Below are 12591 nucleotides of genomic sequence, written 5' to 3' on the forward strand. Positions count from 1 at the left end.
CACTGGTCAGAGGCTTTTTCTCACAGGATTTGTTGTCAGGCATGTAGAAACAAAAAAAGGAAGGCAGCTCAATATAGTTGATTACAATAGTTCAGACACCATTGAGTTCTAATTGTAACTGTCTAATAAAAGTCTCATTTGTGTGTAGGCTGATCTATGAATTACTTGTATATATGGATAACACAATAAGTTGTGTTAAAATGATTATTATAAATTTGACAATAAAGTATTTTGTCCCACTAATGCAGGGGATTGTTTTTGGCTGCTGAGGGTTTATATCAGGTGTTTAACATTTAGGAAATGCTACCTAATAAATTCACTGTTCTAGAATCTAAATTACAAAACCATCTACAAGCTCTGACAGACTGAATAATGTTTGCTTTTGTTTCATGCAAATGTTTTACTAGATTTGTTCTTTCTTCTAAAGTGTCAAAAGTCTCTTTGGAGTGTTCACATACGGTATGTGCAACAAATACTGACAAATAGGTCTGAGTTCTTTTAGAGGGCTGAAATGTGTGAAAACGCTCTTTGTCTTACTTCATATCTTTAGTCTAGATAGGGATATTGTGCAAGTGTGTGTGTGTGTGTGTGTGTGTGTGTGTGTGTGTGTGTGTGTGTGTGTGTGTGTGTGTGTGTGTGTGTGTAAGGTGAGAGGAGTATGCAGTAGAGGGTATTTAAACACACTTAAAAGCAGAACAGCTCCATAACTTCCAGTGAGCAGTGTGGGAGCAACAGTCCTTTGAAACCGTAAGTTGCAAAATCTAATTTTAAGTTTTAAATGTTAGTTTTTGGAAACTAAGATATTTTACATAGGCTATTTATAAGACAACTCTGCTTTATTCAGGTTACATTCTTTTCATCTGTTATTGACAGTGTTGGCTAATTTATGGACTTAGCCTAACTATAGTTTCACACATAATTAGTATTACAGTAATTGTTGTTCAACATTAAACATTTGTTTTACACCAAATTAATCTATAATCCATCTATTTATAATGTTAATTTCAGCATGATAAATCAAGTTATAATGTTGTAATATGTAACAACTTTTCCATTTACAGCTTTAACCAGCCATGGGTGACTATGGGGACTATGAAGTGAATTTGAATACAACCAATTCAAATGACTACGATAATTATACACTGCCTGTGTTTCCTGAAATTTTGGCCCCTACAATTCAACCGATCCAGATCGCGGCTCTGGTCTTCTACGGCATTGTGGTCCTGTTGGGTGTCCCCGGAAATGCTCTGGTGGTGTGGGTAACAGGGTTCTACATGCCGCGCTCTGCCACCTCCCTCTGGTTCCTGAACCTCGCGCTGGCTGATCTTCTGTGCTGCCTCTCCCTCCCTCTGCTCATGGTCCCTATAGCCCATGATGACCACTGGCACTTTGGCTCGCTGGCCTGCACATTAGTCAAAGGCCTGTTTTACCTGGTGATGTACTGCAGTGTCCTGCAACTGGTTTTGATCAGTGTGGATCGCTGGATGCTGGTCAGTAGACCCGTCTGGTGTCAGAACAACAGGCGGCCTAAGCAGGCTGTCTGCGTGTGTGTTGCTGTCTGGTGCCTGGCCCTGATAGGCAGCATTCCCCAGTTTGTTTACACCAAGGAGATCAAAGCAGGTGAAGACAAGCGAGAGTGCCTGACAGTGTACACTCCACTCAGTGCCTGGCTCGTCACAACCTACCGCTTCCTGCTGGGATTCTTCCTCCCTTTCCTGGTGATTGTTGTGTGTCACTTGATGGTGTACAGGAGAACACAGAGCGGACTGATGCGTGCTCGGACCCGCTCCAAGCGCACACTGAGGGTCATCCTTGCTGTGGTGCTGAGCTTCTTCCTCTGCTGGCTCCCACTACACATTGTGGACTTTCTCTCATTGACGGTCCCTCGGAAATCCACTCACAGTCCCAAACTTTACCTGGCACAGGTTTTAGCACTCTGTTTGGCATATTTCAACAGTTGCCTGAACCCGCTGCTCTATGTGTGCCTGGGCCGGGGCTTCAAAGAGAGCATGAACCGCTCAGTGCGCAGCATGCTCCAGTTCATCAGCGAGGACCCTACGACCAAGATGAGCATCACTATTAACGACACAAAGAGTTCGAGCAACGGGAATGAGACAACTAAAAATGTGATGGTGTAGCCTATTGAGTTTGATACAACGTGTGTAGTACACACTGGTCAAATAAACTGAAGAAGAACAAACTTCAACATTTGAAAGTGTGAACAGCAACCTCTGCTGTTTTTATATAATTTTATATTATATTTTGAGAAGGATTTTTGCTGATGCAGCTGAAAAACATATGCAAAGATGTTATCCTGACTGCCTCAGGAATGAAAATCAGGAACTGTTTTTTTCTAAATGATTTGCCAAACTGCAATATTTCCTGTGAACATTCATGTCTAATGCTGTTGCAACTGCTCCCACTTCTGTTTTTTGCTCTTACGCAAGGATGATCATCTTAGACTGTTTATAGGCATATTGTCCTTAATAGGAATGTAGAAATGGCCTGAGTCTGTATAACTCTCAGTTGTAATTCAAGTTTATTGTCAGAAATATAATTTTATATTAATAAATAAGAATTTATTTTATACCTGTAAGACACAGCGATGTCCTCTTGTGTAACAGTACTATGCATAGACCACAGGAGGGAGCTACACTCTAAATCGCTGATGTTCAGTGGCCAAGGTGCAGATGCATGTAGCTTCTGGGCTGAAACCCATTGGTTTAGTGTGTCAGACCCTAAAGACAAAAGAGACAATTTAGGGATGTTTGTAAGTTGGTCAAATACTTTCAGTTCAAACAAATGCCCCTCTTTGCATGTCTACAGAAGTCTATGAAATGTAAATTCATTAGCATTTTTTACTATTTGCCTAATTTATGATTTATGATGCTTTAGATGGATCTTGTTGTACCAGGGCAATTTAAGATTAAATAAAACAATAACAATGTACCAAAATTAGGAGCAAAATTGCTTTTATTTACAAACTACATTCATTCCAAACAAGGCCACATTATGGTATATACAAAAGCATACATATTTACAAGAGTGTCCAAGTCTGAGTCCCTATGTTTCAATGAATCTGTGCACTTATACATACTGTATGTGCATGCATGTATGTACACTGGTACCTCACTATGGCCTCTACTAAACCCATTCCTGACTCACAGACCTGTTGATGCTCATTGGTCCCTATAGTTTACAAAGAGGCAGCGCTGAGTATAATAAATGATACAGATAAAGGGATATTCCCTGCTCAGAGATTTACAATTAGCTCATGAATCTTTAGACTGTACTAAGAAAACCAAATGTAAACATAGGTCTGTACTAGAGGCTTTTTTTATAGGATGATGGCTAACTGCAGAAAAAATCCTTGCTCTTAAGCGTCAAGTCTTACCACACTAAAGTAATGCTTTAGTAATGCTTTATTTTATTGACATGTAGTTTTAAAAATAATATCCTAATAATTTCAAAAATAATTTCCAAGAAGTTTCGTGGAAAGAACTGTGTAAGTTGGTACTGATTGGGGGGTAAATAGAGACAGTGTTCAAATGGTACACTCCAGTTAATTCCAAGTAACCAAGCAAGGCTTTTATTAAGTGCAGAGCAGGTCAGCTAACCATGCAAAATGTGAAAAACATTTTGAGCATACAATTTCAAATAATAAATACAATTTCTAGGAATATTGAATTGGGTTTAAATTGAGCTGTTCTCTCTGATTAGTAACAAATTACACAGTTCTCTCCAGGACACTTTCTAGGAAATTAGTGAAAAAGTTTGGACCCGTCAAATTTCTTAGAAAAGTCAGTGCCACAAAACACTTTCTAGATTTTTGGTGTTTAGCAAGACTTGAAGCTTTTTACTATGTACCTATTAGTCATGCAGAATTGTATTTGGCCCACTCTACACTGTAGGAATTAATTAACCAGAAAGCTATGATAATGTATGATAACTATATGGCCAACAGACATCAAGAAGAAACTGGCAGCATATTCAGTCACTTGTCCATGTCCATGTCAACACAGTGTAACTTACAATAATGGGGATGATTAAAAATCTGCTAGAGATCATCTGGTTGAATTATTTTGTAGCTGAGAACCCTCAGACACTAGACTAATGGGCATTATCCTGCTCTAATTGATTATAATTGGTGTGATGCAAAACGTCTCTCACTAAGAACATACTGTACTGTAATTAGAGGTAGGTAGAGTGTAAATACTGGATTGGTTAGATAACATTTGATAGGTGACCAAAAGTAGCAGCCACAGTGTTGCTCTGACAATTGCTGTGCAACACAGTACAGGTTATGGGATTAAAACAGGTTTGAGCATTTCCTCAAACAGTAGTCATGACTTTAAGGGACCCTGAGCGGAATCTGAGAATCTTCTTTTTGAGAGCATGGGAGGCTTTGATCTTGACAAACGCTTTTGGTTGAGAGGGGGCATTGGCAGTGGCCTGTGGTGAAGGTGAGGATGAGGAGGAGGTAGAAGCAAGACGTGGGGGCAGCTGCTGGGGCCACACAAGCCCCCCACTCCCATCTGAGTCACTGGACAGTGAGCTGGAGGCCGGGGAATACACCTCGCTCATGCTGGACTCGGACTCTGCGGGGGCGGCACCAGCATAGCCCTCTTCTCCCTGACAGAGAGGTGCTCTCTCCTGGAAGTCTGGGTGCCAACGCGGGGTGTGCTGCTGCTGCTGCTGCTGCTGCTGCTGCTGCTGCTGCTGGTAGTTCTGGGGTTGGGAATGGGAACAAAAAGGACCATGGCGAACTTTTCGAGGGCGTCTATGTGACTGCCCTGCTATGGTCTCCCCTTCGTCCTGGCTGAGCTCTAGGTTGGAGCACCAATGTCGGCTCTCTTTGTGGCTGTTGTGGCCAATCTGCGGTTCATTGACTTGGCTTTGGTTCTGAGCAAGATCCCCTCTGCCTTGGTGCCTCTCGCTGGTGCTGTACCTGCGCTCAGGCAGCACTCGCTGGCCAAGGAGGCTGTTTTCAGACTGGGATCGACTGGTTTTACTGCTTGATTTCTTGGTTCTCTGCCGCTCACTGTGGCTCTTCTTAGAAGTTCTGGACTTGGAGTTCTGGTGGTCAGGAGAGGTGACAGCTCGGGTTGGTTTAGGCTGCTCTGAGTTGTAGTGTCTGGGGGAACGCACAGGGGCATGGAAGGCCTGTCCAGGAATATACTGAGCACTTACTAAATTGTTTTTGTGATGAATAGCGAGATGTGGATGTAAGTAATGCTGGGGGGATGGGGGCTCACAACAAAGGTCAAGAGCCTCAACACCACAGTTGGGGTCTAGGGAGGGCAGAGGTGATGGTAGTCTGTCTGCCAAGGAGTGCGGCCTGGACTGGGGGTAGGGCAGGGCAAGATAACAGTCCTCCTCCAAAGATGGGGCCTCTCTTCCACAGGCCTCCCCCTCTAAGAGGTCACAACCCCAGCCCTGGCTATTAGGGTTTGCTGAAAGGTCAACATGGGGCTGGAGGTGGGGGTCTATAAAGCGTTGCTCTGTGGTAAGAGACTGGGTTCTCCTGTGGAGGGAGCTGTGTCCAGAGGCACTGCAATATGGGGGGTCGGGGTTCAGTGTGGTGCGAGGCTGACAGGGCCGTGGTGCTAGGGTATGACGCTGGATGAGACTTAGGATGTAACCCTCTACCCTCAAGGCCTGCTGGTAGTCCTCCTCTGTGACCTGATACTCTGCAGGTTGCTGCTGCCAGGGTTGGTTGGCTCCGCTGGGGTCCCACTGCCAGGAGTCCACTGCGGCACCCTCTTCAGCAATGCCCTCCAGAGGTGGGTAAGGGGCAGAGAAAGAACGGGGTAAGGTGGTGCGTGGGACTGGTGCATCCAGTTCTCCATTCAGCATGAGGGGGTCTCCTAATAACAGAAAACACATTTTAGAAAAAGGTAAAGGGGAAGTGCATCCATGCTCTGATTCGAACAGTTTATAATGCCAAAATGATATGCTATAATTTGCGTTGCTTCACTTACACATAGAACAATAATGTATGTGTGTGTACCTCAGTCTTTCCAGATCTGCTACTTTTTCTTACCCACAGACTTTGGCCTGTTGTTGGTGTAAGCCCAGGAGGAGACCGTCTCTGTGGGCTCAGTGGAACAAGATCTTCCTTTATGCGATTGACCCTCACTCGAATCATAGAAACCTAGGAAATACAATTAGAGAAAGAGAGAGGACATACCTATCTTATTTATTATAGCTCACTGTTCATTCCAGTTCTCTAAACATATGCTGCTCGATGCAGGCAGTGTCTCACTGCATTTCACAAATAGGCCACAAAACAAGATTACAAGCAACTGGAGCATGAACGAACAATAAGAGCAGAAATAACATTACAAACTCATTCCAATCATATTTCAAAATGCAAAGAGAAAACACGAGTTTCGCTGTATAGAGCATATATTTAGTGCAAAAGAATCCCCTCAGTGGCTTTATTGAAATTACAAAGTGCACATTTAGAAACATACATGTCACAACTGTGATCACAGAAAAGGTTTAAAACTATGGAAGTACCAGAGCTCGGCCGACTGTCGCCTGCGTATCCTTGAGCTCCATCATAGCAGCCATCGTCAGTGTCGATCCTCAGGTCTCCCACCTGCTGTTCCAGCGCCTGCATCAGGCCCCATGGGGAACTCTGAAGAGCACTCTGAAAATAAATACACACACATTCAGGCGGATTTATTTTTGTCTGTATTTGATTGCGCTGTTGAAAAGTAATTTTTAAATAGATGGTAAGAGGAAACAATCAGTGATTTCAAAAACAAAGCAAACAGTCGCAGAAACGCTAATGACAGAAGCACAGTTGTAAATCCTTCACTGCTTGTTTCTCCAGCTGCTTTCCAGTGCTCATATGATAAACTCTATTTTTTTTTTATATTATAGGTAGATGGGGTGCATTTAAATTAGGTTTATCATTATCAAATAGAAAAGAATCCAGTTAGTATAAGTTGGATTATGTTATCGACTACTGACCTAATTATAACCATGTATACAACACAGTCACTTCATTTTCAAAGATCGATATTTTAATCTGATGAAGGAAAGATTTTCATTGTTATTGTGGCGTATGTACAATAAAAATAAACCAAATGAGTAAAAACACAAAATGTCAAACTGATAAAGCCACAACTCAGATGTAAATTATCCTTTACTAGTTATTAAAATACAAACGCGGCCATCACAAGTCACCACTGTACATCACTGAAGACCATCCGTGTACTGCGTCACTGGGCTCGCTAACGTACGCAAGCTTACGGGAGAAGCAATGAGTCAGAACATTAATAATTCAAGGATCTGTAAAGGCTAGGGGATGTTCTTTCACGTGGGTGGGACACGCACACACGATCACGGACACACACACACACACACACACACACACACACACACACACACACACACACACACACACACACACACACACACACACACACACACACACACACACACAACACACCATGGCCCCAGTTCCACTGCTAGACTATTGAGGCATTTCATTTTGTTGGAGGTGATACTGTTGACACTCAAGGCTCATTTAGAGACTTCATTACCAGAAGAATGAGCATGTCCTCGTAACAAGGTGACACATACATTACAAACCTGCTATGATGGAGCACCTGTCAGACAACTGCTACAGTCATCGGCACTTCCTGAGCACTGATTTTGTACATTTGTATGTCTGTGTTTGTTAAAACATTCTCTTTAGAAATGTAGACAGGTCATACGGTGTGCAAAGTTGGGCATTTTAACATGGGGGTCTATGGGGATTGACTTGCTTTTAGAGCCAGCCTCAAGTAGAGGAATTTCCACGTTGGCTTTATTTTTCAGCCCTGTAGGTTGTGGGGTGTGCCTAAGTGCATCCTCAGAGCTGCTAGCATGAAGACTCTTTTTGGTGATTAAAAGGTCACATTTTTGACGTTAACATTTGCATAACTCTTCCTTCAAAGCTGAAGCTTAAAAACATAGCATGTGTTTGTGTCTCAGTGCATGTTTAACCTCCTAAAACTATAATGTGTCAAAAAATTCCAAAAATGGTAGTCCAGAAAAAGTCTGGACTACCATTTAGAGTGGTAATCTTTTGGTCAGTGGGCCAATCAGTGCTTAAGCTCTGACTCCTTTGTCCTGCAAACTTAATGCGGTCATAATGCGAACGCTGTTGAGGCACAATTGACCCAAGCTAACCTATGCTTCCCACACAACCTCTTCACCCCAAACACTGTCATTTATTTTGTCTCGAACAAGGGCGCTTATTGTCTTATTATAAACAAAGCATTAGCATCACTACATCAACATGGTTTTGTGTGGCACAAACGAAGAGTGGGGAGCTTTGTTTTAACTACTGGTGTGGGATAGAGAAATAGATGGGAGGAGGGGAGACTATTGGAAATCAATTAATCAGTGATGCAGATTCACGCAATTGATTGCCTACCTCTTTGTGGCCATGCCCACAAATGCACACACACACTGTGCATGGAGCTGGCTATTAAATTATAATGCTGCAGAAAACAAACAAACCTTTGTGGATGAACTGACCATCCAAACACAATACAACATTTAGTAGTGTGGTTTTGGAGCACGTTCATACTGTAGTAGGGACCATTTTGCAAGCTGGGCATTTGATTGTACTCCATTATTAATGGTCTCACACTGGTTCCTTGACACTGTATCATTACTGTTTTACATCATCCCCTGCTCCAGGCTGGTGGGGGGATGGGGGAGACAGAGGACGGTGCAGTCAGCCTCACCTAGCCCTTAAGATGTCACGCACTGGGTGTACAACACATCAGGACCACCTGCTCCTTCCATAAAAAGAGACGCTACATCTTTTTCTGACCTGGCCTTTAAGAAGCTGCTGAAAACCGGAGTCAAATTCCCTGAATGCAAGTGCACACTTGGACATTAAAACTGATTCTGATTGAGCTACTGGGGAGTGTAGATGAAAAATGAGAGACAGTTTGCCACAAGAATTTCAAGCCAAGAAACAGATAAGCTTTTGATCGTGTGAGAGAGGGGCGCTACAGAGACATTGCAATTCTGCCATCCGAGCTTGGCTGTTAAAAAGAGGATTTTCAACTGTAGATTACACCTCTAACCACTCACTGGTTGAAGAGGTTTGAAACGATAACGCCGGGATATAAAAATCTATGGAACAGGACACATGAGGCATGCAGCAGCACTGCTGGACCCTCTATAATTAAAGCAATGTTCTGACTGATTCCACACAGAGAGGGCTGTGGGAGGCTGGACACACACACACACACACACACACACACACACACACACACACACACACACACACACACACACACACACACACACACACACACACTACGGCACCAGTTCCACTGCTTCACTAAAACACTGATCTCTTTTTTCTTCAAATATATACACGTTTAAATGCTTTATTTTAATAAGGTAAATGAAATATTTACGATAAATACGAACTTAACAGAAGTTGACACAGAGGTGCACACAGTGTTTACGTAACCGTAGTGAATGGCCTTCATTAGTGTGCTCTGACTCCATCGTACGTGCACGGAGGCTTGTAGGCAGAGTAGCAGAGTGGCTTGGCTGTGAATGGAGTCTCTTAAGAGAGACATGCACCAGGCTGTGCTCATATGTGGGACCAGCTCACAGTCCTTCATGGTGTGTCTGTGGACATAATGCACATATAGGTATTTTCAGAAGCTCATTTGCCTGATTGCTTGTATGTACAAATAAGCCAAATAACACAGATGTTTGGATTCCTTTATTTATTTTTTTTATCTTTGTGTGCCAACACACAGCGGAGGAAATGACCCAATGATCCACACGACTACACAAGACTAATGGTGCTATAGTTTCACTAATAATGTGCTGCTGTCTTTACATAAGGACACACACAATCTGATCAATGACAAGCCACAAAACTAAAGCAAAAACATACTGCAGACACATGTATACAATCCTGCAGGTGGAAGGTTTGCAGCTTTCATGCAGACCTTTTGCCTATAAACACATATGCACAGATGATAATTAAACACTTGATTTGAGGAGGAGATAACTTCGGATCACTCAAGGTTTCTAAAAATCAAACGCTGCTCCATACAAATGGATGTAGGCCTATGTATGTCACACACTCATACACAATTTATACATTCTCTTCCACTCTTCAAAAACACACAGTGGGTAGCTGAGAGAGAGGTAAGAGCTCCGTGCGTCCCACAGCTGTCAACACCTTCAACACCACACATAACTGTATCCGGGAGAAAAGGACTCAGCCTTTACGGGGGGCACGTTCAAGGAAGCTATACGCACGCGCACACACTGGCAGTCACACCGGTGTGTTGTTTCTGTGTCACACCAGAAAACTGTGCATTTTGGAGACTTTAACCTACATGGAAGATGAGATTAGGGATTTGGCTTGGACGCAGATGTTGACCTGATATCACGAAGACTCAATCTGAGACTTCAGTTAGATTCCAGACAAAAAGTATTCTCCGAGGAATGTCTCGTGTAATTACTCACACGCTTGGATAAGCATACCAGTTAATAAACATCGATCCACAGATGCGTTGCTCAGAAAATGAAAACGGGAAAATATGCCTGCCCTGCGGGGAAACGCGTGTCACACCTGCACTGGCTTTGAAAATGGCTGTTTTTTGTCAATGTGTGGATGAGAAACCAGGCTGAAATGCGCTGACAGCCCCCCTAGCACCAGGGGATATGAATTTACTAAACTGGTGCGTGTGCACACTGGAAACCCTTGACCCTCGTGCTCTCTGGCTATTATACATCTTTCAAAATGGTTTTATAATTAGCTTAATCTTTGTTTTCTATCAGAATTATAAAACCAGTCCACAAGCTCAGATGTGAACTAATTTAGGCCAAAATAAATCACAGTGCCCATATCATGCCATACCCAACTGACGCCAGTGTGTGCAAGGCCACCTATGCGCATTCTCTCTCCTCTCACTGGGGCCTCGCTCGGAATCATTAGTATTCTGCTCCATATGCGCCTATTGTTAGGCCCCCGGCGGAGAAGAAGGAGGGAGGGAGAGAGGAGAGAAGGAGGTGTGAAGAGGAGGCGGCTGATTTAATTTCTGTTTCACCCTCTTTAATAATGGCTTCCTATTGTACCAATGTTGAGACAGCTTGCTTGGCTGCGCGAGAGCAGCGGCCAAACAGAAACAAAACTCCCAGACTCAAAAATTAAACTCAAGCAGCATATCGAGAAAAAAATAAAACATAAAATAGGCTGCAGTCCATAAAAAAACATAATTTACAGTGTCGGGCTCAGTGGTGCGTTAAACTTTCTGTGGGAGACGCTGTTGTAGTATTGCTGTCACTGAAAGTTGTATTTTTCTTGTTTAGTTTTTTTTTTGGGGGGGGAGGTTTTGTATTTTCATGTTAATTCTGGAAACATATTTGTCGCAACTTCGCTTGATCTCGACATAGGAAAATCCATCTCATAAATTATATGGAAGATAGTTACGGCATACAAACGTTTTCTGCAACAGCAACATACAAGCTGAAAGAATAATTCATTTCTTTATGATCCGCAGAGAGCACAAATACGAGCTTGTTAAGTAGTAAAACCTACAAAAGTCCATGATGAGGGAACAATGGGCCATTAAATAGTCGGTCTGCTACAAACGGCGAGTGCTCCACCCCCTGATTTCGTTACCCACAGGCATAAATCTCAGGCCAAAGCACAGAAACTCATTACATCCTTTAAACAGAGACCCTATTAATCAACTTGAGTAACTTTTTTTGCAGATAGAGGTCACCTCTACACAAAAGGCGCAGCCCAAACCAAGAGTCCATGCAACGGTCAAGCGGATTACAATGAGGATACGATGTAAAGGCTAGTATTCAAAACTATGTAGGAATGGTAGATGGGGTAAAGTGGGGTTTCAACACACGGTGGAGGTAATATGGTGTGAGTCTGCTGGAATCCAAACATGCAGTAAAATACACTCAAACTTCTTACCAGCTGACGCCTCAGTGTCAAGTTTTCCTGCCCCCAGCTGCTGAAACACGCCAGCTCTCCTCTGGAGCAGTCTCGGAACAGAGGGTCTCCGAGAGCCAGCGCCCCCAGCACCAGGCACTCCTGCCTCTGCTTGCGGAGCTCCAGTTCACACAGCCCGGCTAAACACGCCTCCAGGCGCTCCTTGGTCCGACTGCGCTCCACGGTCACCGGGAACGAGAACGCACGATGCATGGCCCCCAAAATCCCAGATTTACATGCACTATAAAAGCAAATTCCCTAATTTGGTGTTCTCCAATTGGCCCAGATTTACGAGGGCATCCGCAGGCTATAAAGAGCCATGCTGCATCCCGTTCCCTGTGATAGTATGGTTGCCTTGGAGCAGCATGGTTTCCCAGACCATCTATGCGCTATACATTTTCTATTTCGCAGCTGTCAAACGCAGGCACGAAGCCCCGCCCTCTGCGACCAGCCACGGAGAAAAAAGTGGGCGTCATCCTCCCCTCTTTGCAAATCCAATCTCAGCCTTCATTGGGCGGGAGAGGCTGGTGTGGATGCTTAGCGTAACGTTGTCCCATCCCCCTTGATTCATTACAGTGACGCGTCGACCTCACCCA

The 12591-nt window shown here is 43.6% G+C and overlaps 2 protein-coding genes across 2 annotated transcripts; one reads left to right on the plus strand and one right to left on the minus strand.

Annotated features, from left to right (window-relative positions):
- The first annotated feature begins 637 nt into the window (after positions 1-637).
- c5ar1 (complement C5a receptor 1) lies at positions 638-2596 on the plus strand. The gene is made up of 2 exons (XM_078246560.1): positions 638-747; positions 1062-2596. Exon 2 carries the CDS (start codon positions 1074-1076, stop codon positions 2136-2138), a length of 1065 nt encoding a protein of 354 aa, XP_078102686.1. The 5' UTR covers positions 638-747; positions 1062-1073; the 3' UTR covers positions 2139-2596.
- A 359-nt stretch (positions 2597-2955) lies between these two features.
- dact3b (dishevelled-binding antagonist of beta-catenin 3b) lies at positions 2956-12391 on the minus strand. Its single transcript, XM_078246559.1, has 4 exons — positions 11978-12391; positions 6523-6655; positions 6044-6154; positions 2956-5867 (listed from the first exon to the last, which is right to left on the minus strand). Exons 1-4 carry the CDS (start codon positions 12206-12208, stop codon positions 4333-4335), a joined length of 2010 nt encoding a protein of 669 aa, XP_078102685.1. The 5' UTR covers positions 12209-12391; the 3' UTR covers positions 2956-4332.
- Between the last annotated feature and the right edge of the window lie 200 nt (positions 12392-12591).

This window comes from Sander vitreus, chromosome 3, assembly GCF_031162955.1.
Source record: "Sander vitreus isolate 19-12246 chromosome 3, sanVit1, whole genome shotgun sequence".
Taxonomy (NCBI): domain Eukaryota; kingdom Metazoa; phylum Chordata; class Actinopteri; order Perciformes; family Percidae; genus Sander; species Sander vitreus.